Below are 27,447 nucleotides of genomic sequence, written 5' to 3' on the forward strand. Positions count from 1 at the left end.
AATATTAGTTTATCAAAAAAGTACTTTTCACAAACTCACTTGAGTAACGATCATGGCACCAGTAGTAACGTAATGCATAGTTTCCATAAAACTTTGATCTGGCTTTCTTGTACAACCGATTTCTGACGTCATAGTAAACGAGCTGGAATGGATGAAGAAGATTGCCATGCCGAAACTGGCAAACACCATAAGAACCATTGACAACAAACTAAATGTCCGCACAACGACGTTGTTGAGATTTTTCAGCAACGGTTGCTCGTATAAGATGTTTTGACGCAGCCAGAAAAACAAGTAGGCTGGTAATGCTGTCACAAAAGTATAAGTTACTTTAAATTAATCAAATAATGTATGTTTATGTTATATTTTTACCAACATTGACTTAAAAATTAATCTTTAAATTAAATGTTGTGTAATATTGTCTCATAAAAACAACATAATTTTGAAAAGTACAATGCATTGTCAAACTAGATTTATAGACTATTCCGTCATACTACTTTATTTTATCATATATACTTTTTCGTACCAAAATAAATATTAATATTTTGAGTAAGGCTTGGTGCATAAAGCATCAAGAACGTTTTAAATGTTGTATGTTTTATATGATATAAATGTTTAATAGATGGTATTTTGCATATAATCTTTTTCACGTATAAAAGTGACATTTGCCATTAACGAAAACCCACTTTAATTAGCAATAATTCAAAGTCCAAATTTTTGAGCCCCCAGCTAGTATCCCAAGCTCTTAATTTTAACACACATAACTTAGAGTCGATCTAAAAGTAAACAATGGGTTAAAATGTAAACGCTTATACCAAAGTAACAAACTATGTCAGAGAGTTACCTATGAACATATAAGAATTTCCCAAGTTTTTCAAGAAAAGTTTAAAAAAAATTGTTTAAGGTTAATAATGTAATGAAATTTAATATATTTTGAAAAAAAATGAAGTATAAAAGTAACTAAATAAGCTTTCACTATAGTAAAGTTCTAATTAAACTTAACAGCAACTACTTTCTGCAAAATTATAATTTTAGCTAAGTATACCATTAAATTGGTGTTTTAAAAATTATAAATTTTAGAACTTTTATCACTTAAGTTATGTGCAAGTTTGTCAAATTGAGTTTTAGTGTGTCATATATGTCGACTGTTTAAAAAAATGTATCAAATTAACATTTTAATCTTTAAAATCTTATAACTGCAAGCTTACCGGATAAATAGTAGAAAACTATAGATAGACTGTAGTACACTTTGCAGGCAAAATCTCCCACTTCGCCGACGGGGGCTACGAGACCAATTATGATGACGGCCTGGGTCAAAACGACCCTTCCCACAGTCATTACCGGTGTCACAATTGCCAGCGTCATCAGTACCTTCTTCCTGTCAGACCACTTCAACTGCCACTTGCCCTTTCTCCTGCCGTACTTGTAAAGTTTGTATATGCAGAAGATAAGTAATATGAGAGAGATGACGGTGGACACTTGAGCGAAAATCCATGAGTTTAGGCCGAGCCAAGAATGTCAGTTGGCGGTCACAGCTAAGTACGTAGAATTTGTTGGTGGTAATTGGTCCATTTTGTTTTTTATGTTCATTTTTATTGTGTATCTGGATACCAAACTAAACGTTATTTTAGTAAGAAGCAGTAGTTATTTATTATAACTAGTTTTTGGTTTACAGCATCGCAATAAAAGTTTACTTCATGTTCAAGTTTAATTTAAAACTACACATGATTTAGACTTTAGAATATGCTTTGACTTTGTGAATTATTGCAGAATTTTTAATAGATAACTGAAAATTGTACATTTTAGCACAAATAAGAAATGCTAAGTAGACTTCATTAATTTCATAGAATGGAAAACATAAACACGTGTAAATCAACACTTCTAGAATGAATAAGCTTTAAAATGAAAAAAGATCTATGGGAATTAAAAAACAACAGTTAAGCTTTGTTGTAATCAAATACCTAATTAGTATAGATTAAGTTTTACACTCTTTTTAAAATATAAGCTCGTTTTACATTGAAAAACTAATTCTATGTTTTTTTGATAACCTATACGATTTTTTTTTTGATAACAAAATATAAAGTATCTTATAAAATAAGTGATTGACAATATGATTATATTGTGGTTTTTTAGTGATATGAACTATAAAATTTCCCGTTGACGTAGGTAAGAACAAAAATTAATAAACTTTAAAAGAGCTTTCAAAACGTTAGTTTTTATAGTAAATTTTAAAACTAAAAAGTAAAAAAAAATACTGTGAGAAAAAAAGTTAAAAATTACAGAAAAATTTAATAGAATAAAACAAATTACTTTTTTTAAACTGAACTTTTGCCTAAATATAACTCAATCGAAAACTATTGAACTTAAAAAGTACTAAACATCAGAGCTCGTTAAGTGTTTTTTATAGTTAGATAAAACATTATTTTAGCTTTATTAATAATAACAGTTGTTAAACAACCCTTTAAAAAAAGTTGAAATAAAACTACAGTAAAGAAAATAAGTATAATGAAACCAATAATTGTTCCAGTTTTTTGTCCGTTTTTTGTTAAACTAGTATTTTTAGGTCTAGAATTTATTTAATTGATCATGCTACAGTTCACTATAATAAAAATTCATTCTTCTTATATATTTTTCATTCAGATTGCATGATAAATAAAGTAAATTTTATTTTGGTTTTAAAGCTTAGTTTTACAAGTTTTACTAAGATTAGGCACTTTATCTGCCCCATAGTGTATGTTAAAGTTTATGCATAAAAAATAGTAAAATACCTTAGAATTGTTTTATTGTATAACTTTTAATTTTATTGTTTTAAATATGCGAAATTAAAAAATAAATGTATGTTTACCTTAGAAAATAGTTAAAAATAAAATTACTGCTGAGCTAAGATATGATACTAACTAAAACAATAATGTACGTTTTAAAACTTACTGTTATTTGTCAAACAAATATAACTACAACAGATTATCGCAGATAATATTTTAATATATTTTTAGTCAATAAATGGTTTATTTTTAAATGAATAAACTTTACTTTTCTAAGTAAACAAAACTTCATTGCTAATGAAAAAAAACTAAAAACGTTATTCATCTTCTAAATTAACTTTAAGCAATAAAGAAATAAAAAAATGGTTGAAAAGCTATAAACTTAAACACAAAAAGCTCTAATTAAAATTAAAAAATAGCGGTGAATAACAAAAAATCTATGCAGTATAAAGTTGTAAAGATGAAAAAACAAAATAATTGTTTTTATTGAAATTTTAAATACAAATACAACTTTTAAAAATGGAGAGCTTTTAAATGATCCAAAGCAGTAAAATAGTTTGGTATATTTTAACTTGTTTGTAAAAAAATGTCTAGTAAGTTTAATTTTAGTTTATTGCTTTTTAAAATTTTAGGTTCGTTTTTCAATAAATTTTTTTTTTTGCGTAAGTTTTTTATTTGTTTTTAATAAACTTAAATAATGATATAAAAGTTTAAAAAATGCATAATAGTAAAAACATTTATTATTTCAAGGTGTGATTTAAAATTTGAAAAATTTAACTGCAGTGTATAGAAAACTTGTTTTTAAAAAATATGTTCAATTTTAAGGAAATTAAAATGAATATTCTTTTTAGTAATTTACTGTTTAGTGAAAAACAAAAAAAGCGCTTAAAATATTTAGTTCTAGGACCTAGTGCACGAAAAATCTTTTGGTTATCAAGTCGCACACCACTTGGACAACCTTTCAACTTATTTTTCAGAACAGACCAATAAGCTTTAGACTTCACTATACGACCACCAACAACAAACTAGTAAAGGTAAATTTACATTAAAGATACATTCTGATCTCACACATATATCCTTTTACATTATTTGCATTAATCTTACTCTTCTAAGGCATTTTATGTCGTGGTCTGCAGCTATTTTCTGTATAACTTATATGCAAAAACTTGCCTGCCCTTTTTTTGTTCGGAATTCAAATTTGAACTTTTTATTTTCTGCTGGTAAGTTTCACATTCTTCTGTGGTTCATAAACAGTTATACTTTCTGATTCAGGTTAAAAAAAATAGCTCTCACTATCTGTATTAATACCTTTTTCTAAAATTTAAGCTTATAAAAACACCCTGAACAGTAAATAGATCAAACTATCGTTAAGCTTTTTAATAATTTTTATGATAAAAATATAATAAACTATAAAAAACTGGTTAAAACTTAAAAAAAAAGTATTGTAATTTTTAAAACTAACATGAAAAATTAAAAAAAACTTCAAGCCGTTCTTGTCTATAGATTCAAATCTTAAATGAAGTAAAAAAATAAACAGTAGGTAGAAATTAGTCTAAATATTATTTTCAAACAGTTTTTTATAAACAACAATAAATAGTTTTATATAAAACTTAACTAGTTATTTCAGAGTGAGCAGGGGCTACGTTTCTAGTAAATGGGTCAGATTTATCAAAAAATATTTCAAGAGCTCGGTAAAAGTTTTAGTAGGCCTCATTATAAAAAAAAAAGTCTTTAAAAGCAAAATACAACAAAATATTTATTGAATAAGAACTAGTGAGTAGTAAAAATCAAATCAAGAGGATATAAACATTATAGCCAACAAACTTTTTTTGTTTGTTTGTTTGAGACTAGTCGATAGTTATTCATGCAAAAATAATTTGCTGAACAAAAATTGGTAGATTTTTTTAAAATGTGTTCTTGTGTTTGTTAAAACAAGATCTGGACAAATAAACCACAAAAACTGTTGAAATACTAAGAGGAGTGAAGGAACTAAAATGTTATAATATTATTCATGACATTTTTGAATAATGAGATTGAGCATTCCACATCGCCTTATTAGAATCTAGTGGATTGTTTGGTACTGTCAATTTTTTTCTAAGTGTTGACTTATTGAAGACATTTTTTTCAAGATAATTGAATATAACTCCCAGAAAACGCTGCGTGCTTCGGACGTTGACTTCATAGAAAAGTTATACATTTTGTCAAACATAAAAAATGACATAAAAAATATACAATTTGAATTTGTTCTTAGTTTCCTTAAATAAATTCTTTGACTGTTTTTCTTTCTGCTTTGTAGTGTTTGCTTGTAATACGTACTTCGAAAACTTATAGTCCACCCTGTATACTTATGTACATATTTTTTAACAAATTTAAATTTTTAGCAAGTATATGTGCACAATACCTACTTTTTTATGTACACTGGAGAATACTTTTAGAATCACTTTATCAAAAAACACGTTTAATTGAAAAGAGTAAATTGTTCTATTGATTTAGTTGTTAAATTTTTTTAGAAAGAGTAAAAAAAATTATTACATTTAAGTCATCATAGCTAAGAAAATTTACACAAAATTTACTTATACATACTTTACTTTTAAATACTTTTAAACATTTTTTTCAAAACCTACTTTCGAAGTTAAATAAAGAAAAAAGTTTATTTCCGATTTTAATAAATAAATTATTTAGTTTACATTTGATACTAAAAATGAAATTGGAAGTTTTGTAAAATACACTATATTTTTCAAAGATTACATCAAAAATTTATAAATTTGAAAGAAACAAGATTTTAAGTAGCACAAGTTAACATTTCCTACATAGTTTACTTTTAGTTAATTAGCTTTTAGATTCTTAATCACAACTTATTAAGTAAACTTCAATTAATAATTAGCAATAAGATTAAGGAATATTTGAAATTGCAACGGAGTTATTTTTTAAAACTTAACTTTCTTAGAATTTTAACGAAAAATAAATTGAGTAAACTGTAAAAAAAATAACTTCATGATATAACTTCGATATTATGTAAAAAAGATCGCAGTTTTATTTTTATAACAGCATGGTTTGTGCTAACATTTATATTTTACTGCTTATTATTTTATATTTCTTATAACTAGCTTCTTATATATTAAAGTTAGCAGAAAGCTTTTTTACTGTAAAAATTTTCTAAATATATTTTGTTTAAAATTTTAACTACATACACTTATATTATACTAAATAACATTTACCTGTGTACTTGGGCTTTAAGATGATAAAAATAATATTTTTATTGATTTTATAACTTAAAGAACACTTTATAGATACTATTTGATAGCAGCTTTTAAGGGTATTTGGTAATTACTCTAGCTAGATTTAAATTAAAATTAGGTTTTGAAAGGTTTTCATGCTGGAAGAACATAACAACTTAACTAAAAAATATTTAAGCAATTAATTTGTATAACGTAATAATTGAGAAATATGTTCAAGTTTTAAGTTATAGAACAAAAAAATATAAACTACCAATAATGTTTTACAAAGTTTTAAAACTGTAGTACTATAAATTTCTGCCAATCTATAAAACTTTCATAAAATAAATAGAGCTTGTTTAGAATTTAAAAAAATTACAGCATTTACCGCTTCAATGTGTAAAACTAAAAGAAATGTAATTGATATAAATTTTAGCTTAGTTAAAGAGCAACAATCAAAGTTCTCAAGTTAAATCCAAGTGTATGAATACAAATCTATTTAATTTTTCATAAAATAGGAATTACTTAGTTAACGACTGAAATCCTCACTTATAATTTATTTCTCATTCAAATAGATTAAATAAGTAAAATTAATTGATAAATTTTACGTAATAGAGAGAAACAATAAGTATACGATATTTTACAAACCGGAGGTACTAAATATACAAAAGAGGATAGGCTCCTGAACTCGAATAAGAAATTCTTTGCCGAAAAAAGCTTTTATTTCTGTAAATTGTTTTTTTATATTACTTTTTTATTAACAGTTTGCATGTAATTTAGTTTAACTTTTTTTTTTGATAGTTTGAAATTATTTCTAAGAATACTACTACTGAATTTTTCCTTATTAAGTCATTGTATAACAAAAATCAAAATAAGTTTTTTTTTACGCCAGATACTTCCGATGCACTGTACTAATGTAAAACTTTACGTTTAAAATTTTAAATAACCATTTACGATAAGTCGTAAACAATAAACTTTGAACAAATATAACAATGAGGGCAATCCCTAGATGTTTATATGAACACTAGCACATAAATATTTCATTTACACAACTTTCGAATGTAAAATAGCTAATGCTGTGTGTGATTAAGGTGTGTTTGTTAGTTTTACTTCAATTTTTTTTTGTGACTTAGATGTGCTTTTTCACAACTTTACTTTGAAAAGGTGTATATGTTTCACGAGCTTACAACATACAACTAAGAAGTGATTATTTTTCAAAAACCAATGGTGTACTAACATATAATGAAACTAAAGAAGTTAAAAGAATACGAAGAAGAATTCGATGAACCGAGTGATGCCAACAAACCTGCATAGTAAGTTGTGGTGCTTTTATTTGACACTAAACTGCTAAATAAGATTAAAAGTAGAAGCTAAAATGGGATGAAGGTAGTCTTCCTCTTTTCATTTTAAAGACCGGAAAGGATTGAATTTTAGATAAACAAAAACAAAAAATGGTTAGAACCATCAAAAAAATCAGTCTCAGCCTTATACAAACGCTTTGAAGAGATCTTTTGTTTATTATAAAACAAACATTATCAATTCTGTAGAAAACAAAAAAATATACTAGCAACTAGAGAAAATTAAATACCGTAAATTAAGTATATTTAGCAAAATTTAAAATAAAACTAAAAACTACCATTTTATTAAAATACTGAATTTTATACTTTTAATTCAAATTTAATACCGAACACTTATATTTGAGATTAGTCAGTAAAGTTTGATTTTTTTTTTCAATTTGAGAAACTGAGAAAACGACATTTTAGAAAATTATTTTTGTTTACTGTAACTAAGAAAAACTAACTCTATAAACAACAAACAATTAAATAAATCCTCTAATATTGTACTTAATAATGAAAAAAAATTTGATGACATTTTGAATTTTTTTATAAAAACTATTCCTTAAAAACACTTTTTAAATTAATTTTTGCCTTAGTTTTTTTAATCCACCATTGTTCTGTATAGTCTAAATTAGTTTTTATAAGGCTTTCTAAAAACTGGACTGTGTATGCATTTTCAATCTGTTCTGGTATATTTTTTTTTGTGTATATACCAGAACAGATTGAAAACGCAAACACAGTAAACACTAAACATATTTAATTTTCTCTAGTTGCTAGTAAATTTTTTGTTTTCTACAGAATTGAAAATTTTTGTTTTTTGTTAAACGAAAGATCTCTTCAGAGCGTTTTTTTTGATGGTTATACTTATAACCATTTTATGTTTTTGTTTTAAGATTAAAAGTAAGTTAAATTTATTTGTATATATATGTGGTTTCAATGATAAAGCTTCAAACTGTTTTTTTATTCCTGATGAAGTAAAATAATTTAATTTTGTTTAGGTGTACAACAAATACGTTTTACATTTATTCCATCGAACAGGCTTTTAAACTAAATTCGAAAAGTGTTGACTTTTCAAGTAGCACAAGAAAAAAACGAGCAAAATATAAAACAATTTCATTAAACAAAAATAATGTCTCATTTAGGTAATAAAAAAAAGTGATTTGATATTAAGTTAATGTTTTTTTTTCTGTTTTCAAGACAAAGTTACATAGAAATGTAAAAAGTAAACAATTTAAAAAGTGGTAGCAAAACTAACTGAGTTAAATAAAATTAAAATTAAACAATGCGTATAAAAATAAAGGTTTTTAAACTTTATTGTGTTAAAAATTTTATTGTTAACGAGTTATAAATATTACCTAACTAGCTACATTTAACTCTTTGTAACAATACTTTTGACTTAAATATTCTCATTTAAACGAAAAAAAAAAAAATTGTAAATAAACTGAAAATATATTCAATTTTGGTTCATAAGACTCTGAAAAATTAGTTAAAAAAGAAAATATCAACATATAAAACATTTAATAACTTTACAAAACCTGCATTTAAAATAGCTAAAATATTAGTTAAGTTAGTTTAATTTTAAGTTTTATTAGTTTAACTAGAACAAATACGTAAAACCAAATACCTTGTTACCAATGATTTAATTTATAAAACACTTTTATAAAACACGTTTATTTTTTTCCGTTAAATACAAATGAAAATTTGTTTTAAACCTCACACGTAATTTCAACTTTTTTTTTTGGAAAAAATGAAGTTGTTTCGAAGCTAAGTTTTAGTCGATAATAACTTTTATGTAATCAACACTTATTACTTTACATAATTTTTAACAAGATACGTAATAAATTCTGTAGTGTAACCCAAAAAATTTTATTGAGGAAAAAAAAAAATTGTAACATAAATAAAATATCAGTTCTAATTTTTTTTTTCATTACATTTCATTAGTTTTACTTACTAATTATTTAGAGGAAAAAAACTTAGGTTAGACTAACAACCTAGTAAACTTTTATTTTTACAAGGAAATTATATAGTTAAGCTTTAGAAAAAATATATTACACTATTTTTCAACTTTTTTATTGACTAGATCAACTTTTATATTTTTTAATAGTTTTTAGTGAATCTTGTATTCTTAAAGACTTTTTTAGGCTTGGTGTGCTTATACACCGTAAGTATGTCAACAAAGTGTAGGCAAAAAGTTTTAGTTTAAAAAAATAAGATTGTGGTTTAGGCGTACTGAGAGTACGACTTTCAATAAGTGGCTAAATCAACAACAATAGCATTTTACTTGACGACGTAGTAAATGTAAGAAAATGAAAAATATTACGCTTGCTTCCAATTTCAATATTGTCAAAATAAATCTGCTTTTCCACACACGCTGGTCTCTCTGTTTACTTTTAACTTTGTAGACAACTGACTTTACCTTATCTATTTATTTTGGAGAAAACGAATGTTTTGTTTTGATTTTGTGCTTTTATTTATTTTCAGCTTAAGAATTTCTAAATGGTTATTTTACGTAGAGAGCTTAAAAGCTTTTTGCAGACTGTATAAAAGCAAGTGTATTACGTACGAAAACGATTAATATACTTATAAGAGGTTTTGGTATTATTTCTACGTTGTTTATAAGTGAGAAAGAGATCATTTCTTGTTAGAATACCTTTTTGTTTTGTTTTTTAAGAAACAAAATGCCTTCGTTAAGACCTTTTACTGCTCACAATTTAACAAGAGGAAATGAATCAAAATTTTCGAGACCATTGACTAGAATGTCGTCAAGAAACCAGTAAGATTTATTTTATAAAACAAGCTGTAATGAAAGTAATTTATTATAGATTATACTAAATAAGGATACACAAATTAAAGTTTTATCAACAATAAATTTTAAAGAATAATTTTTGTTTTATGGACGCAAAATACTTAAAAGCTTCTAAAACATGTGTGTAAAGCTTAGAATACGGTAACTAGATGATTTAGAAACAAGCTAGTGTAACTAGTTTTTTTACTACAAAAATACTTGATTATATTTTATGCTGTTATAAGAAAGCTTTTGTACAAATTTTAGCTCAAATTTTCGAACAAGACTTAGAAGCTCAACAACAAACAGAAATTCTAAAACGTCACACAATGTAAGCTCTTATTTCCTTTTTTACTACCATAATTATTTTTAGAATTAAATTTAAAAAAACTATTTTTATTTGTAATATATACTCATTACTCTCCTAAACCTATTAAGCTAAACTATATAATAATATATAAAACACAATTTTTTTAAACCTTCAAACTTAGCAAAATGTTTAGAAATTTTACTAAACCTCTCAGTGGCTTATAGAAATTATTTATTTGTTACTTATTTTAGAGATAATACTCAAACCTTTTAGTTTAAGTTTAGTAAAGTTGCTTCGGTTTTTTAGTAACTTTTTTTTATGAAATGCAAGCCTAATTTTTTTTAACAGACTATTTATTTAAAGTTATTAAAATATTTAAAAATTATTCAAACATTGAAATTAAACTTGAAGCATTTTATTCGTTTTATTTTACATTTACTGGTATTTTATAGTAAATTATTCTGGGGGTAAGTTTAAAAAACGTATAAAGTTAAAAATAATTAATTTTGCATTATGTTTTCACATCTTTGACACGTTTGAACTTATTTATGAAAACTTTCAACTGTTACTGTGCTTATTTTAAAATACTCGTGAAAACAACATAATAAACCAAAAGGAAGAACTGGAGCAAAATATGGACGGTGCATTTTTTGATGCGTTTAAAAAAGAAGAATTGAGGGAACTGATCGCTGAGTACAGTTCTAATTGGCTATTATCAAATGACTCTAGGTGATTTTTTATTTATTTACATAAAACAGATAAGTAGATTATTAGCCATTTAAAGTAAGTACTTAAAGGTTTATAAACTGAGAATAAAAACAATTACTTTCTGTGTTCTTACAGTTGAATCTGTTAGATATAGGTGTAAACCAAAATTTAGGTACAAGTATAAACATAAGTTTGATTTAAGAAAAACATACTAAAACTTGATGCAGTTCTGCAATATTTGCTCTTTTGTTAGTCATTATGTTTTACAAAGAAAGTAATGGTATAAAAGTACTGTAAAAGTAACATGTAACTTTAATTTTTTTTTAGTCATAATTTTTTTTTAATAAAGTTAACCGTTATAATTTTAAACTTTTCGTTCTATACTTTTTCGAAGTGTTTTTAGTTTCAAATAACATTATTTTTATTAATCTTTTAGTTTAGTTTTAACGTATGGGTTTAGTAAAAAATAGCAGTTGTAGTTTAAGTAAATTTTTAAGAACTTGTAAAAACTAACTTTCTATACAGTTATTCTAAAATGTTTTTGCTTTATCAGAAATCAAGGACCAATGCCGATAGGTTTAGTTTCGAATTTGAAACTAAGCCAACAACCGACAACTATGACCCTTTTGTTTCCAAAAGACCATTTGGCTTCTGATTTGGAGTACAGAGAAGTACACCAGGTAACTTTATATCAATTCTAAAGTTTCATATAATCAAATACGATTTTTTATTCTACTTTAAAGGTCATACGAGAGCTGACAATAGGAATTTTCGGTACAAATCAAATGCCATGCTTGTCTTTGGAGCCTAACTTTGATCTCTCGTCTACATGTCATTTTCCGATGGCTTACAAGGACACAAGAGTGGGTAAGTTAAAAATAAAAACAAGTCGTGTGTTTTGAATGCTAGATAAACAATTACTATTTTTAACGAGTTCTAGTACAATAGCACGTATAGACTTAGCTTTTAAAAAACTTTAAAATCACATTAAAAATAACATATCTTTTTCAAATCTTACACATATAAAGGTCAGCTGTTGGTTGAAGTTGACTACGCCATGAAATCAATTTGGCACGGTGTGAGAGTGAAAAAGCTGCAAAGAGAAAAGCTTCAGGAGAAATGGAGAACACTGTTGAATGTTAACACGTCCTCCGGAGAATATGATCAGGAGGGAAAAGATCCATTTAAAGAATTTACAAACGCTGGTTTGTTTGAATTTACCGCTGAAGCTTTGAATAAAAACTAAATAAGTTTTTCGATTTTAAGTTGCTTTATATTGGTGTTTTAGTTTTCAACTGGCAAAATAACAGGTCAGGAATTCGTTACAAAAGAAGCAATGTTGAAGGATATTTATAAAAAATTAAATGAAATTAACCCTAGCGAGAAAATAGCAGAAAAGGAAAGTCAGTTTTTCAATACTTATTCAGGTAAGTCTAAATTAGTGTTGTAATTTTATCAGTTTAAAAATATATATATAGACTAAATTTACAATTTTCTGTTTAAAAATAAATATCTTTTAAAATAGTCATTTAATTTTTATGAACTTTGATTTTTATAAAGTAAAAAGCAAATAAAGTATATCTTCAGTTCTAAAGTATATCTTCAATTGTTAAGAAACTAAACCTACAAACTTATAAAAATTATAGTTCACACCAATTTATTCTATTTTAGAGAAAATAGAACCTAAACTTTTTAATAATAAAATTAACATTTCCTATCCGTGTTACTTTTTTTTTTCTTAAAGTTTAAAAAAAATAGTTTCCAGTGCTTCAAATAGATAAATATTTTAAGATATGAGTATTTTTTAAGTATAAATTCAAAAAAAAGTGTTAAAAAGCTAGTAATATTTAAAATTTTTTACAAAATTAATAACTTACCTTTAAGTTAACTGTCAAGTATTTTTAATTTAGTGTAAACGTATTTTTTACTATTTTTTCATTAAATAAACACTTGTAAAAAAAAAATTGATTAAACTTTTTAATTTTTAATAGACCATGCTCGTGTTTTAATGAGTTTTCATGTTTCAAGAGTTAGATGCTCACCAATCGCCAATGTTATAATTTGCAATTGTGATTACGACATAACTTCCTCTTTGCTGCTTGCTGATGACGATTTTATATCTCCAATGGCTTTACAAAGAATGAATCGTCAGTTGAGGCGTCAGGTTAGAATTTAGATATAATATTATTTGTAAATTTCTATACATTTCGTTGCATTTTTTAAAGTCTATTTATGTTATATGTAAAGTAGTCTATAGTATATTTCTAAAACCAGTACTGAAAAAATTGAGTTTATAAAACTTAAAGTAAATTTTTGGACGTACTCTATATTATAAAACTTTTTTAATACTTTATTATTTATACAATTTGTCATGTATAAAAATTTTTTTGTTGCATAGGTAAAAATGATAAAAAAAGCCCTTCCAATTAATCCGATAACAAGAAAAAGCATAGAAATGCTTAAAATAATCAATGCAGTTTCTCTGGTACTAGTTGGGTTGAAAAAGCGTCTTATGAAGGTTCCTGACATTCATGACTTGTTAACTGAATTATCAGGTAACTTTTAAAAAAAACTTATGATATAGAGAAATAAGACTTAATTGAAAAACTTTTGTTGCATAAAAGTATATCTGGAACAGCGATTAAATAAGATTTATATATTTAAATAATGAGTACAACAAGTTATCTTCACACCTTTGGTTCCTTTGTACTATAAGGTTCCTTTGTACACCAGGTACTTAGACTAAACTTTTTGAGCGCTTTTTTTATCGTTCAATAAACAATGTTATGCCTTTAAAAATTTACAGTTGAAACAAGAAGAACAGAGTCTGAATTACCCCCATTTGCTATTGGTCCAAAAGATTTACATCCAAATCAAACTTTTACAATAAACGAGAATGGAGAACGAAACAAAATAGCCCATGTACATGGTGGCATACAGTTTGACTATGACACTACCGAAATTGAGGTGAAAATAATTAAGTAATTTTTATCTTTTCAACGTCTGTTTTTCTATTAAAATAACTGTTTTTATCGTATATTCTTATTTTTAAACTTCTTATTTTAACACGTTTAAATAAAAATATTATTATTATTGTATTTAACTTGTACTGTTAAGATAACATAATGCTGACTTTTAAAACTTTTTTTAATATTCATAAAATAAATCATACTTTGAATCATGTCATATTTTTTTTAATCATGTGTTTATTCACAGCTTTTTTAAACAAAGGTTTTACAAAAAAATAGAAGCAATGAAACTTAAAACAGTTATCTCTTAAATAGACCTTAATCGATGAAGATTTCTATATCGAAACAAAAAATAACGCTGCTGAATACATAGACAATATAAAAAGAAGAAGAGCAAAACAAGAATATGAATTACAAACAACTGTATTAGGTAAGATTATTTGCAAGATTTTCGAACAATTTTAGCCTTTTTAATAAAATAACTTATAAAATGGTTTAAACTAACTTTTATAAGCTAATAATTTGCTTCTTTTTTTTCTACTTAGTTGTTTGCATGCATTTGTTTATGTTCAAAACTAGTGCAAAATCAATAGAAATATTTATTTTGGAAAATATGTTTAAAAAATCTTGTTGAAAGATATCAACTAAGTTTTGGTTTGTTATTAACAAATTAGTTTATAATTAAAAGTTACAAGCATTTATGTTCATTTTTTAAGGCTTTTGAAACAAAAACTGTTTTACCAAAACTGATAAACTAATGATATAGTATAAACAGTATTTTGACAAATGATAATGTAAAAATTTACTAGTTGTGTTTTTTTAACACTCTACATAATTAGACGGTAAAGAGTACTACGTCGTTCATGTACCTTTGAGAGATTTTTATCCTGTGTCACCACCTCAGCCTACTTGGCTGCACTCAAAATACCAGAAAATAAACGAAATGCGCCTGAAAAAGCTTGCTATGAATGATCAGCAGATTGCTGAACTTTTTAAAAGTACATTCGGCATTAAAAAAGCACTAACAAACAAAGTAAATTTGTTTATTGTAAAGAGTTGCTTAGATTTTAATTTTTCTAAACGTTACCAAGTATAAGCATTTTGTTTGATAAATGAATAATCACCATAAAAAAATCAGTATTATAATAAAGTAAAACTAAAACTTTTTAATAAAAAAACTCAGTTTTAATACCTAAATTTATATTTTAAACGTTCAAGTTATACAACATTAAATGTTTGTTTTAAAACCAGATTTTTTTTTTTGAAGCTTAATTTTGTTTAACAAACTAAATTTTAAGAATCGTATTAAGTAAAATTTAAAGTAAGTAGAAACACTTAAAAACATTGTAGTGAACAATTTCATATAACTGTTTTTTTTTTAAATCTCAACAGAATGTTGAGACTGGTTTAAGAATGTGCGCCTGTAGAGGACTTGTAGCACCATTTATTGCCTTAATGAAGAAGATGCCTTCAACATCGCTCATGTCTCATGATATGATGGTTAGCATTAAAAGTTGAAAAATTATTATAATAGCTACTCTATTAAAAAAAACTGTTTAAACATTTTTAACAAAGTTATTAAACAATTAATGTGACGAAAAGAAACAAAAGTAAAGACAAACTTTTTTATAAATAAAAGAAATTTAAAAAATGGTTTAAGTTATATAAGTTATACCAAAAAATTATAAGATTAAATATATTTTTATAAGAATACCCAAATAACGTACTCAGTAATATAAAAAAAAGTTTTATAACTTAAGTTAGTTTTTGTTGTTGAGTATGCGATGGTTTAACACTTAGTTGTAATAACCTACTTAATAGACAATGCTTTTTTCAAGCAAAATCATGATAAAGTTAGTTTTAGTCTACTTTAACAGTGTGTTTTCATTTGCATCAATATCTTAATACTTCAGGAACACTTAAACAAACTATTTACGTGTGTAGATGTAGATTAAATCTATATTAGTTCAATTTTTAAACATGTGTTACAAATTGTTTTCTTTAGAATTTAAAGTGGTACATTGATTGCACCTTTATAACTTCAAAAAGAAAATACAATGATAATTTTGGTTAAAAAAATGACTTCAACTATACAAACTAAAAATACATAACATTTAGTTTTTCAATTGTGTAGCTAGATAATTAAGTAACATTTCTATAAAGGGAATGACAGTACTTCATGATGCATGTATTAACAATCGCACTTCTATACTAGCTTTGCTACTCAATCAAAGTCTGAAACTTAATATACGAAGGTCTGATGTCAACGATATACAAACAAGCTAGTTTGAATTGCTAATTGCACTACCTAAAAAAAAATCATTTAACAGTCTTGGCATTTAGGGTTATTTCGTAAAAATAAAATATCAAAACTTAATACATTTTTGTACACAAACCATACTTTGTTGATGATTTTAAAAACACTGTTTCAGACTGTAAATTTTTTAGGTGGTACCCCGTTGCACTACGCGTGCCGAACGGGCTCGTTAGAATGCGTCACAGCTTTAATGTCTCACTGCAAGTTTTCAATAAACATGAGTGACTCAAAGGGGCTTACTCCTATACACCGAGCAGCTCAAAATGATCAGATAGCAGTAGTTAGAAGTCTGTTGCGGAGAAAACCTGACCTACTCGAAATACCAGCACTTGAAGGGTTAGTGGAAGAAATTAAAATCTTTTTATAATGCTTAATCGTTTAAAAAATTATAAGCCGGTTTAATTATTATCAGAGACGGAGCAACACCTTTACTGTATGCTGCTTCTGGTGGTGCTTTGACGACTTTTAAATTTTTAATAAAATTGGGTGCCGATTTAAACAAAAGAGATGTCCATGGAGACAGCTTAATCAACAGAGCAGCAATAAACTTTAATGCCGAGTTGTTAAAATTCATTTTAAGTTTAGACGATCTTGACTCAGATAAAGTTTGGGAAACGTTAGTTGGTGAGTTACAATTCATGAAAGTGTATTATCATGAAATCTTTGTTTTGAGTTTTAAAAAGCAATTTAAATTGTTTTCAGCAGATAATTTAATGCTTTTTTTTTTAACTGTATTAAAAGGCACGTTTTAAAACTGTAATCCAAGTTTATTTTAAGAATTATACAAACTATTTTTAAACAAAAAACGTACTAATATCAACTCAAGTAATAACAAAGTTTAAAGTAGTAATTTTTAATGATAAGTTTTGTTTACAGTTTCGCTAGCTTGAATTGTAGCAAGCTCAAAAATTTTATTAAACTACATTTGTTATAAAGCCTAATTTTTTTATTAAACATAAGTTTTTTAGGAAAGTGAAAAGACGCCTTTAGCTCACAATTTTTACAATAATGCTTAACACTATTTTCCCTAAATAATCAAATTGGTTTTTAAGTAATGAAAACCGAAGAAATTATAAAGTATTATCTTAAGAAATAAAATTAAAAAAAAATATATATATACACTTCAGTTTCATGGCGTTGATACTACTAAATGCTAATATACCGTTTAAAGTAAGATATGCATGTGTAATTTATAAAAAAATGAGTAACAAAGTATATAAATTGAAAGCTGAAGAAAGTATTTTTTAATGATTTCATGATAAAATGGATGATATAAAAAATTCCAGTAAGTTTGACATAAAACATAGTAAAAACAGCTTATACCTAAAATGAGAAATATTTCTGTTCTAACAAGTTAAGTGTTAGATGAAAACCATATTGTTAAATTTTCTTAATTGTTGATGTTCGTTTCTTTTTTACTTGTTTTTTTTTTATTTAAAAAAGTTAATATTTTTTACCTTTTAAATTTAAATAATTTAGAGATGCTGAAGTCAAGGTCTGAAGCGAGGCAAGACGCATCACTGAGATGTCTTGAGATGATTTTACACGAAAACCCGGAATTTTGGAGACCTATTTATAATGCAGGTGCTGTGATTCCTGTTGTAAATCTTCTTAAAAGTAAAAAAAGAAGACCCAAGTCTGCAAAATTGACAGTTCATTGCATTAGTTAGTTTATAAAAATGTTTAAAAGACTCTTTTATGCAATTTTTAACATAATAAATATATTCTAAATTAGGAAACATTAATATGAAAACAAAGCGAATAAAAAAAGTACTGCAATTTTTTGTTTATATTGAATTATTTTACAAGTAATTAAAGTACTAGATTTGAAATGAAAGTAATTAAAAATCAGTTCAAGTTTATTTGGTCAAAAACTATTTTATTTTGTTAAAAAAGCTAAGAAATTAAAATATTAAGATATAAAATAAAACCAAGGTAGCTACTGTTTTGGATATTTTTTAATATTTAACAAATTATTAACTTAAAGAATAAAATCGGAAATTAATAACTTTAAATCTACATCAAAGTTATTGAATATTAGATAGTTAAAACTCTTATCTAAGTTCTTGGATATTATATTGTTCTTATCTAAATAATGTAAACAAATAGTATAAAAACACATGTTATAAACAAGCTAAGTAACAAAGTAAAAATAGATAAAATCAATTTTAGACGTTTTGTAGTTACTAATTGTTAAAGTACATAAAACATAATTATAAGATACTTAATTAGTTATAATTAAAGCTTTAGTTGTGTTGAAATATCTAATCTTCGAGAGTAAAGTTTTGCTATTTATTGACAAACATTAGTAAAAGTTTATGAAAAGTATTAAAAACTGTTTTCAAGAAGTTTTTATTTGTTTAAAAAACATGATGCAAAATAAATACTTGTATACATTAAAGCACCAATAATACAAATTTAAAGTAATGCTCATATTTAACAGACGAGGAAGAATTTCCATCACCAATAAGATCGATTGCTTGCTCTGTTTTGTGCTTGATATCAACTCATGAAGAAATAAAACATGCCATAGCAGCGGCTGGAGCTATTCCATGTATTTTTTTATCTAATTTTTCATATGAGTATAAAAAATTATATTGATTAAAAGTATTAAATTTTGTGTTTGTAAAAATCAAATAACTTTATTAGTGCTGGTCGAGATGCTTGAACCGATAAATAATAAAATAAAACCAACTTCGACCAACTCGGTTTATAACGAAAATTTTGATGAAAGAGCTGATATACAATCGAGGTCGTCTGTTGTTCTCTCGGATCTCGCAAGTAGAAAAGCAGATAAGATAGCTGAAAATGATGGCATTCAACCGCTAGTTGAACTATTACAAACAAATGTTGGTGCATATTTATAATCTAGAAAATTAAAAAGTGTCATTAACTTCTTCTTCTTTAGATTAAATGTCTTATAATGAAAAAAATAAGTTGGCTTTTTATTTCTGTTAACTAAAATAACAACATATGCACTAAAATAAAATATATAAACTTAACAGTTTTAGTACATGCAACAATTTTACGTAAAATTTTAGGTTGTTGATCTTTTGATTCACGTTGTAAACACTCTCGGATCATTATGCAGAGGTGATGCAACTGATAACAGGCACATACAAAGCCTTGTGGTGCAGCACAATGCAGCACCTTCGCTTGTTGAATTTCTCAATGCTCGTGATGACAAACTTCAATCAGCTACCTGTGAAACCATTGCTGATATTTGCAAAAATAATCAGCAAAACCAGGTAACATATTAAGCGTTTCGTTAAAAATAAAACCTTTATCAAGATAAGGTTTTATTGGAAATGTTTTTTTCTAAGTAAAATTAGATCCGTAAATCTTGCAGAACGAGTTTGTGAAAATGGGTGTTTTGAAACCGCTGGTAGCAATTTTAAAAGGGCATTGCATCGCATCTCAAATGAAAGCTGCACTAGCTGTAGGATGCATTTGTGAACACAACTTAGATGCTCAGCTACTTGCAGACAAGGAAAAAGCTCCGCAAGCACTTTGTAGACTATTTCAGGTAAGTAATTTTAAATAAAACCTGTTTCATACCAACACTGCATAAAACATTTTGAATTTTTTTTTTTTGTTTTTCTCTACTTTAACAACATATTTTTTGACAGACTTTACTTTATTTTGTGGTAATACTATGAATTAAACTTCTGTACAATTAATAAAAAAAGCAGCAATTTTTTATATTTTTACTCAGAATATGTTTTTCACTTTTCAATAATGTTTTACTGTATATCTACAGTTTGTCAGGATATATTAGATAAAATTCAAGATATCCAGACGAATAGTATATATATATATATAAAGAAACATTTTCGGTGAGTGAAAAATTTTTTAAAGTATAGAACACAATGATCTTACTTTATATAATTTTTATTAATGAAAGTCTCAATAATTTTATGCAAATGTTATAAAAATATTAAAAAAATTGAATTGTTTTTATATATATGTTTACATACTAATTTCATTTGCTTTGAAATAAAACATATAAACATATATAAACTTTAAAATTCCCGTTATGAAATACCTTATAGGTAAATTTTATATATATAAATTGTAAATTTATGGTTTAGAACTATATTTTTTTGAAACTTGATTTAAACAGTGACATCTTTGTAAGTAAAAGAACTCTATTTTATTTTTTTATAAAAATATTTTAAACTAGCAATAAAAGTACAAAAGTGGTTTATGAACTTTAAAAACCTATGTAGTTAACAATATAAAATTAAAGTCGCATTATAAGTTTGTTTTAAAAATCCTACCAAAAGTGTTGTAAAGCTTTGAAACTTTACAAAGTATCTTATGTTCTTTTTGTATTGTTTTTGTAAAAATTAAACTTGTACTACTGACGTATATATCATAAGCATAAATTTTGAAAATAATAAAACTTGAACAATCTTTAATCGAATAATAAAAGACCATTAAGCGAAAAGTTTATTTCTAAAGGTATCGGTATATTTAAAATGTTTAATTTCAACTCTTTATAACATCAATTGCTTATAAAAACTTAATTATAATCATGTATAGACTCTATTAAATTTGAATAATAAAAAACACAACGAAATGTATAACTATATAAACTAATTTTTTATAGATTTGGTCGGACTCGGTGCAAGAAAGAGGTGCGAGCGCACTCTGGTGTCTGGCGGGAGATCATCCGGCTCAACAGAGGAAAATATCCGAGCTGATCGGGAGCACTCAGATTGTTGAAATGCTCATCAGCAAGTCGAATATTCTGCAGCACATAGGTTAAATTTTGAAAGAGTTGGCGTGAAAAAATGCTTTTTAGATGTTTACTGGCACAATAGTTTTTTATACTCCCAATATTTTTCTTTTTTAACTTTTTGAAATAAAATAAATAAGGTCTTAAGCATTTCAATATACAAAATTTAATTGTTTAATGAGTTTTTTAAACTACTTTCATGTTAAGATATATTAGTAAACTAATTTTAAAACCAACAAACACTTAATAATATGCAAAGAGTAGCAGTTTTTTGAGCTCTAAACAGTTTAAAGTAAGGTATCTATACAAATTTCCCTTGCCTTTAGTACCTTCAAACCTTAAGAATTATCGACATTATAAGATATTTATCTTATTTTTTTTAGTGCAACTTTTACTTAGTTATAAAAAAGAACAAAATATACATAAAAGTTAAAAAAATTTATTCTTGTTGATGGCTAACTTTGTGTTAGAATGAGCTTTTAAAGTATCTGAAGGTTTTAATTTCTAACAGAATAAATGCACAGGTTGTCAAACTATAACTGCTTGGGCTAGAAACAGCATAAAAAGTCAAAAGCTTTTGGCAAAAAGCAACGTTATCAGTCCACTCATTCGTCTTTTACGCCTCGAAAGAACTACAAAAAGTGTCTTACGTGCAGTTATTTTAGCACTGAATTCACTTTGCATAGGTATGCAAAATATTTTTTATAATATGTAGAGTTATAATAATTTTTATTTCAATAATATAAAAAATATTTTTTGTTGTTGAAATAAAAACTATTAATAATCTACTTATTATAAAAACATAAATTATTAAGTGTATAAATGTTTATAAATGATAATCAGACGTATAAAACAAACTTGAGAAACAGTTTAAGTTTTTAAATAGAGATAGTCCTAGACAAGACGTTAAAAGGTATCCAAGCGGTATGCGACTCGATAACTGAAAGGTGTTTTTTGCACCAGGTCTTAGTACCAAATATTTTGAGCGCTTTATTTTTGTCGTTGAATAAACAATTTTATTAAATATGATTTCTTTAAAGTTAGTAAATAACATTATTCTTATTTTTTTACAATAGACTTTACCCTTATTACTTTTTAGAGTTGTAAAATGTTTTTTTTTTCTATAAACACCAAGCTATAGTTTTATTACCAATCAAAAACTCTCCCCAGGTGTCGCCCACATCAACTGTAATATAACACAAAAAGTAATCGCCACCGAAGGCGCCATCGAGCTCCTTCTGGCTCGCATTTGGCGCTCTGCTAATGACAAGCTAATGCAGGTAAAATCACTGTTTCTAACTTCCTTCGATTTTCCTACCCTTTTCCACTCTAGCTGTATAGATAAGCTAAAAAGTTTCTTTATAAATTATTGATTTGTTAGTGCGCGCAGTCACAGTTTGCATTACAAATAAAACCTCGTGGCGTTCTTTTTCGATTAAGAACTGTTGCTTACTTGTCCTTTAATTTTAAATTACGCTTTTTAAACTACCTGAATATTTAATGAACTCCGGTGGCTCCTTGCCTTTAAATCTATACGAGTGGATTTTAAACTATAAAAGGAGCAAATTTAAACAAATTTATAATATCATAAGTACTTATGACTGATACGAATAAAAAGTATAAGAAAATTTGTAAGTAAAACGCTTTAAATGTTTTATAATTTTAAGCATCCTATATTAAACTTAAACCTAATACAAACTACTTTGTTTAAATATTTTATGAATTTAGCATAGTGCTTACAAGGTTGAAAACTAAAAAAAAACAAGTAACTTATTAATCTCTTAATTGTATAAAACTACTTTTTTTGCAGAAAACTTTTAAACACATTTAAGACTTAAAAAATTGCATTAGATTTAATAAACTGATTATTTAAATTTGTTATGTACATAACTAAATGTAATGAGTGCATCAATTTATTAAATGTAGGTTGATCTGTACAACTGTTTGGCTTGTGTGGTAACTGGTTGTCGAGAAAATGAAAAGAGATTAAATGAAAACAACAAGTTCGATTTCGCTTCCATTCTCAAACTTGTTGACTCTTCTGATAAAGTGAATATTTTTTTTCAAATTTAAATAGCCATTTCCTTATAAAAACCAAATAAAAGTTAATTATAACATTTATTAAAACAAAAAATTGAATTGTATCAGCACTAAACGTCGTTATAGGCAGTAAAGTTTGGAGCACTAGAAGCATTAGCAATGTTCGCGTATAATCGAATTTCCCAGCAACAGCTCATAGCAACTGCAGGAGATATTGATTTAAATGACTTCATCGCACTCATGTCCTCGAGTAACCCCATGTTCAGAATCGGTTCTGCGTTTCAGGTTGGAGCAAACTTTTTAAACTTTAGCCGTATGCTTAATACTTAAGATCAGCATAAAGCTAACGGTGAGTTTTGTAATTCGTTCAGCCTGTATACTTGGGTTACAAAAAAAAACTTTGAAAACAAACTTTTTTTAATATTAAATTTATAAAGGACTGAATACATGTTTTATTTATGCTCTTTAAAGAATTTCTAAAGCAAATGTTAGTCAAATGTTAGAAATCAAATGCAAAAGTTCATGAAAATTTGCTTTCTTAAGCAAAAAAAAGTAAACTTTTTGACGTGCCTTTAAAAACAATTTAAATATTAGTTCTTTGTAAAGACATTTTTTTCATATAAAAGTTTATTTTTAAAACAACATAAAGTTTATTGTAGATAAAAAGTAATCACAGTAAGCCTAAAGCTATTTTTTAAAGTTGACTTCAAAAGCATAAACATGTAAATAAATAAGAACTTGTTTTTGTTTATACATTTCAACTTTATTAGTTTTTTTATATATCATGTAAACTATAGACTTTGTAAGCAAAACAAAAGAAATAAACAAAAGTATGGTATTAAGAAAATCATGTGAAAAACTAAGATTTATAAATTTTCTTAATGTTTATAAAGTTTATACCAAGAATGAAATATTTTTAAGTGGTTTAAAATATCAAAACATTTTTTTGAGTAGTTTAAATTATTAAAAAGTTATAAACTTACAGCTATAACTATTAATTTTACATTTTAAAGAGCACAATTATGCTTATTATTCATTTAAATTGAAACTAACTGTTAATTTTTACAACAACCATAAAATTCAAACAGATTATATATTTTTAAAAATGCTTAAAATTTTATAAATCTAATCAAGTTGAAAATGGTAATTTTTATAGTTGCTTCAATACTTAAAACCAAAAGTTTTAGTACAAAAGTTTACTCAAACTATTTGTATAAGTTTTTTTTGATACTTTGTTATTTTAGATATCGTAGAATAAGTAGTGGTTTAAAAACAAAAATATAATGTTTATAATTTATCTTAGCTCGTAGTACTAGCAAGACTAATAATTGGTTATGAAGTAGTTGAAGCTACTGCAAAAGGAATAATCACTCTTGTAGATTCCATTGATTGTGCTGCGGACAACTCGCACTACTATGACATCATAATGACCGCTGGTGAGTGAATATGCAAAAATGCCGAGTCAATTAATATGGGAGAATGAAGTTGTTGAGTGACATTTGTATGTCATTTAGACTTACAATCTATTGCCACTTAAGCGTTTTGTTTTTTAAGATAAGTTCGCTGACTTCGCATTTTATGATGTTACTAGCTAGTGTTATCGACGCGGTCTGTTTTGTTTATCAAGATAAAAAGAAGCCTATTGCAGTAAAACATACAACATAATTCATTGTTAAATTTCTAATAGTTTTTTATACGGTTTGAATATTATGTGTAAAAATTTATTTTTCGAAAAACCTACATTTGATATACTAAAATATTTTTTTTTTACTTCTTTTTGTTTTTGATTTAAGCTCAAACAAAAAAGTTATTCTTTAGCTTAACGAAACTTTCTCTTTAAATACTTTATTCGTTAGCTAACATTTTATCCTCATTTTCTCCAAATCACTTAAACTTTAAGTTTAAAGTTCAATTTTTCTCAGCCTCGTACCTAGCAAGCTTATGCCATACGCGGGCAGGTATTCCAGATGCTTTCGTAACCTCAGGAGCTGTCGACAAGCTGTTGTTGCACCTCAAATCGAGCCACGATGGAGTTCGAGAAGCTTGCGCTCAGGCGCTTGGTTTGTCATGCTTTGTTTACCGATTTGCAACAAACTAATATTTTAAAGTTCTCAACAAGCCATTGAAAACATTTTGTTAGTGTGTTTTGTACAATGAGTGTTATATATTCCCAGGCTACCTGACTTTCAACAGAACAGCAAGCAGTAGACTTATGTCAAAATGCCGGAGAATATACGGTTTGTACGATCTTGTAGTTAGAAACTTAGGTGAAGATGGACGGCTTTCAAAGGAATTTATTTCAGAGTTCAAAAGACAAAAGGCTGTTGGTATTCCTTTTTCGCCTAAAACTTCCTACAAGCGTGAGTTAATTTTCTAACGCATTTTTTATGTTCTTTTTATTTTTGTTTTTTAAGTTTTTAAAGTTCATTTTTAGTTAGAAACTATCAAGGTCAAGTTTCTTCATTAGTTTAGTGTGTTTTTTAATAAATTTGTTGTTATAGATTTTTTAGCCATTTGTATAATTATTATATTCTAGTAAAGATATCAATTCATATAAAGTATAAGTACTTTTAATAACTGCCTTTGTATATCATTTTTTAAACATACTTAGTGGTTTTTATAAAACTTGAAGCTTAACATTTTCAAAACGATAATTTTATTCAAGATCAGTTTTAATAAAATCTTAAAACAGGTTTTGAAAAGCAACGACCAAGAACTGTGCCGAGTAACTTTATGAAAAACAAAAAACAGTCGTAAGTTAAAAAAGATACATGAATAACTTAAGCTGTTTTAAACTAACTGTTACTTTAAACTTTATTTATTTTTTAATTTTAATTGAAATCAAGTTTAAATAGCAGTTTGGATGTTCATTTATTGTCTTTTGTTTAAATGTAATAAGAGAGATTTTTATAAAATTTATTTTTGCATATTAATAGATGCAGTTAACGGTTTAGAAAAAAGGACTATTTACTTGTCTTAATTAACACTTTTAAGAATTAAAAAAATACTATTAAAAACGCAATAAATCTTTAAAACGATGTCTTTAAAGATAAAATTTAGCTAGTAGAAAATGTTTCTCTATTTTAAAACGTGTGCAGTAAAATAACTTAATGTCATAGGTTGCATGGAAGGTCAAAGAAATCGAGGTATTTAAATTTGGAACTACCATAGATGCACAAAATAAATATTTTATTTGAATATTTTTTACTTTAATGTGTTTTTATATTTTTATAAGCATATTTCATTTTTAGTTTTATTCCTATTTAATTCTTTTAAACTAAAACTTAAATATACCAATATACACTGTGATTTTTTTATTAAATACTTGGTTGTTTATAATTTAATTTTTACAATATAAGATATAAATTATTTGTACCATTGTTTTTTAAAATTCTTATAATATGAGTTTGACTTAAAATACTAAACGTATTACGACATCATGTTAAAAAAATGTTTGAGCTTTGTATGTGTTTGTATTTCAAACCAGTTTCTAGATTAAATACTTTTTGTTTTAACGTTTCAATCATTTTAATAAACTGATGCTTGTTTAATTAAAGTCTTAATTTTTTTCTAATGAATTTATAAGATACTAGCAAAGCTCTGGTATTTTTAAAATAAACTTTTATTTCCTGTCATTTTAGGGGTGTTTAGTTAGTCAAGTCAGTATTTAAAGGTACGAAGGTATTGATCGATAAATCTATTGTCTTATACATAATTATTTAAATTTTCTAAAGTAAATTTTTAACTAATATTTAAAACATTACTAGTAATGTTAATAAGTTAGTTTTTTAAATAATTAAGAATATATTTTGAATTTTAGTTAGTGAAAAACAGCTTTTGATGTACTCAAACTTAAAAAGTTAGAAGCATAAATCAAATTCAACAGATTAAAAGATATTTTCTCCTCAAACTATTTTTATTATAGCTTTTCTTCTTAAACTTCAATAAAATCTTTTGCATTTGAAATTGCAAATCAGTTTTTAAATTTTTGTATAAATCTAACCATTTGATGGTTTTATTGCTTATCGTGAAAATAAATCGTAAACTATGCATACACTATTTTTTGTGAAAAAAAATAAAACTACTTGAAATTACTTCAAACTATCGAAATAGAGAGGTGTCTGTGGATATATTTTTTGCACTTATTCAAAACGGTTTTGAAAGTTTCACTGAAAACAAAACTTGCTCGCACGTACACGCCAGTTTAAAATGCAGCAAAAATAATGTCAACAAGCGTATGGAGTAGGTCGATACACGAAAAGCTCG

At 25.9% G+C, this 27,447-nt stretch overlaps 1 protein-coding gene across 1 annotated transcript; it reads left to right on the forward strand.

The window, feature by feature from the left end:
* The first annotated feature begins 7,203 nt into the window (after positions 1-7,203).
* LOC145829344 (ankyrin and armadillo repeat-containing protein-like) lies at positions 7,204-26,358 on the forward strand. The gene is given in 31 exon segments (XM_082937112.1): positions 7,204-7,287; positions 10,364-10,427; positions 11,023-11,135; positions 11,668-11,794; positions 11,858-11,981; positions 12,143-12,319; positions 12,425-12,541; positions 13,106-13,278; positions 13,513-13,669; positions 13,921-14,081; positions 14,399-14,513; positions 14,923-15,116; positions 15,476-15,583; positions 16,247-16,435; positions 16,516-16,736; positions 16,813-17,024; positions 17,880-18,065; positions 18,844-18,954; positions 19,050-19,249; positions 19,442-19,648; positions 19,750-19,926; positions 21,013-21,166; positions 21,666-21,827; positions 22,312-22,421; positions 23,068-23,190; positions 23,308-23,466; positions 24,485-24,617; positions 25,104-25,241; positions 25,356-25,541; positions 25,874-25,934; positions 26,301-26,358. Coding segments are annotated over 31 exon segments (4,482 nt in total). The 5' UTR covers positions 7,204-7,216; the 3' UTR covers positions 26,353-26,358.
* The last annotated feature ends 1,089 nt before the right edge of the window (positions 26,359-27,447 follow it).

The sequence above is a fragment of the Thalia democratica genome, chromosome 1, assembly GCF_965202585.1.
Source record: "Thalia democratica chromosome 1, ktThaDemo2.hap1.1, whole genome shotgun sequence".
Lineage (NCBI taxonomy): Eukaryota > Metazoa > Chordata > Thaliacea > Salpida > Salpidae > Thalia > Thalia democratica.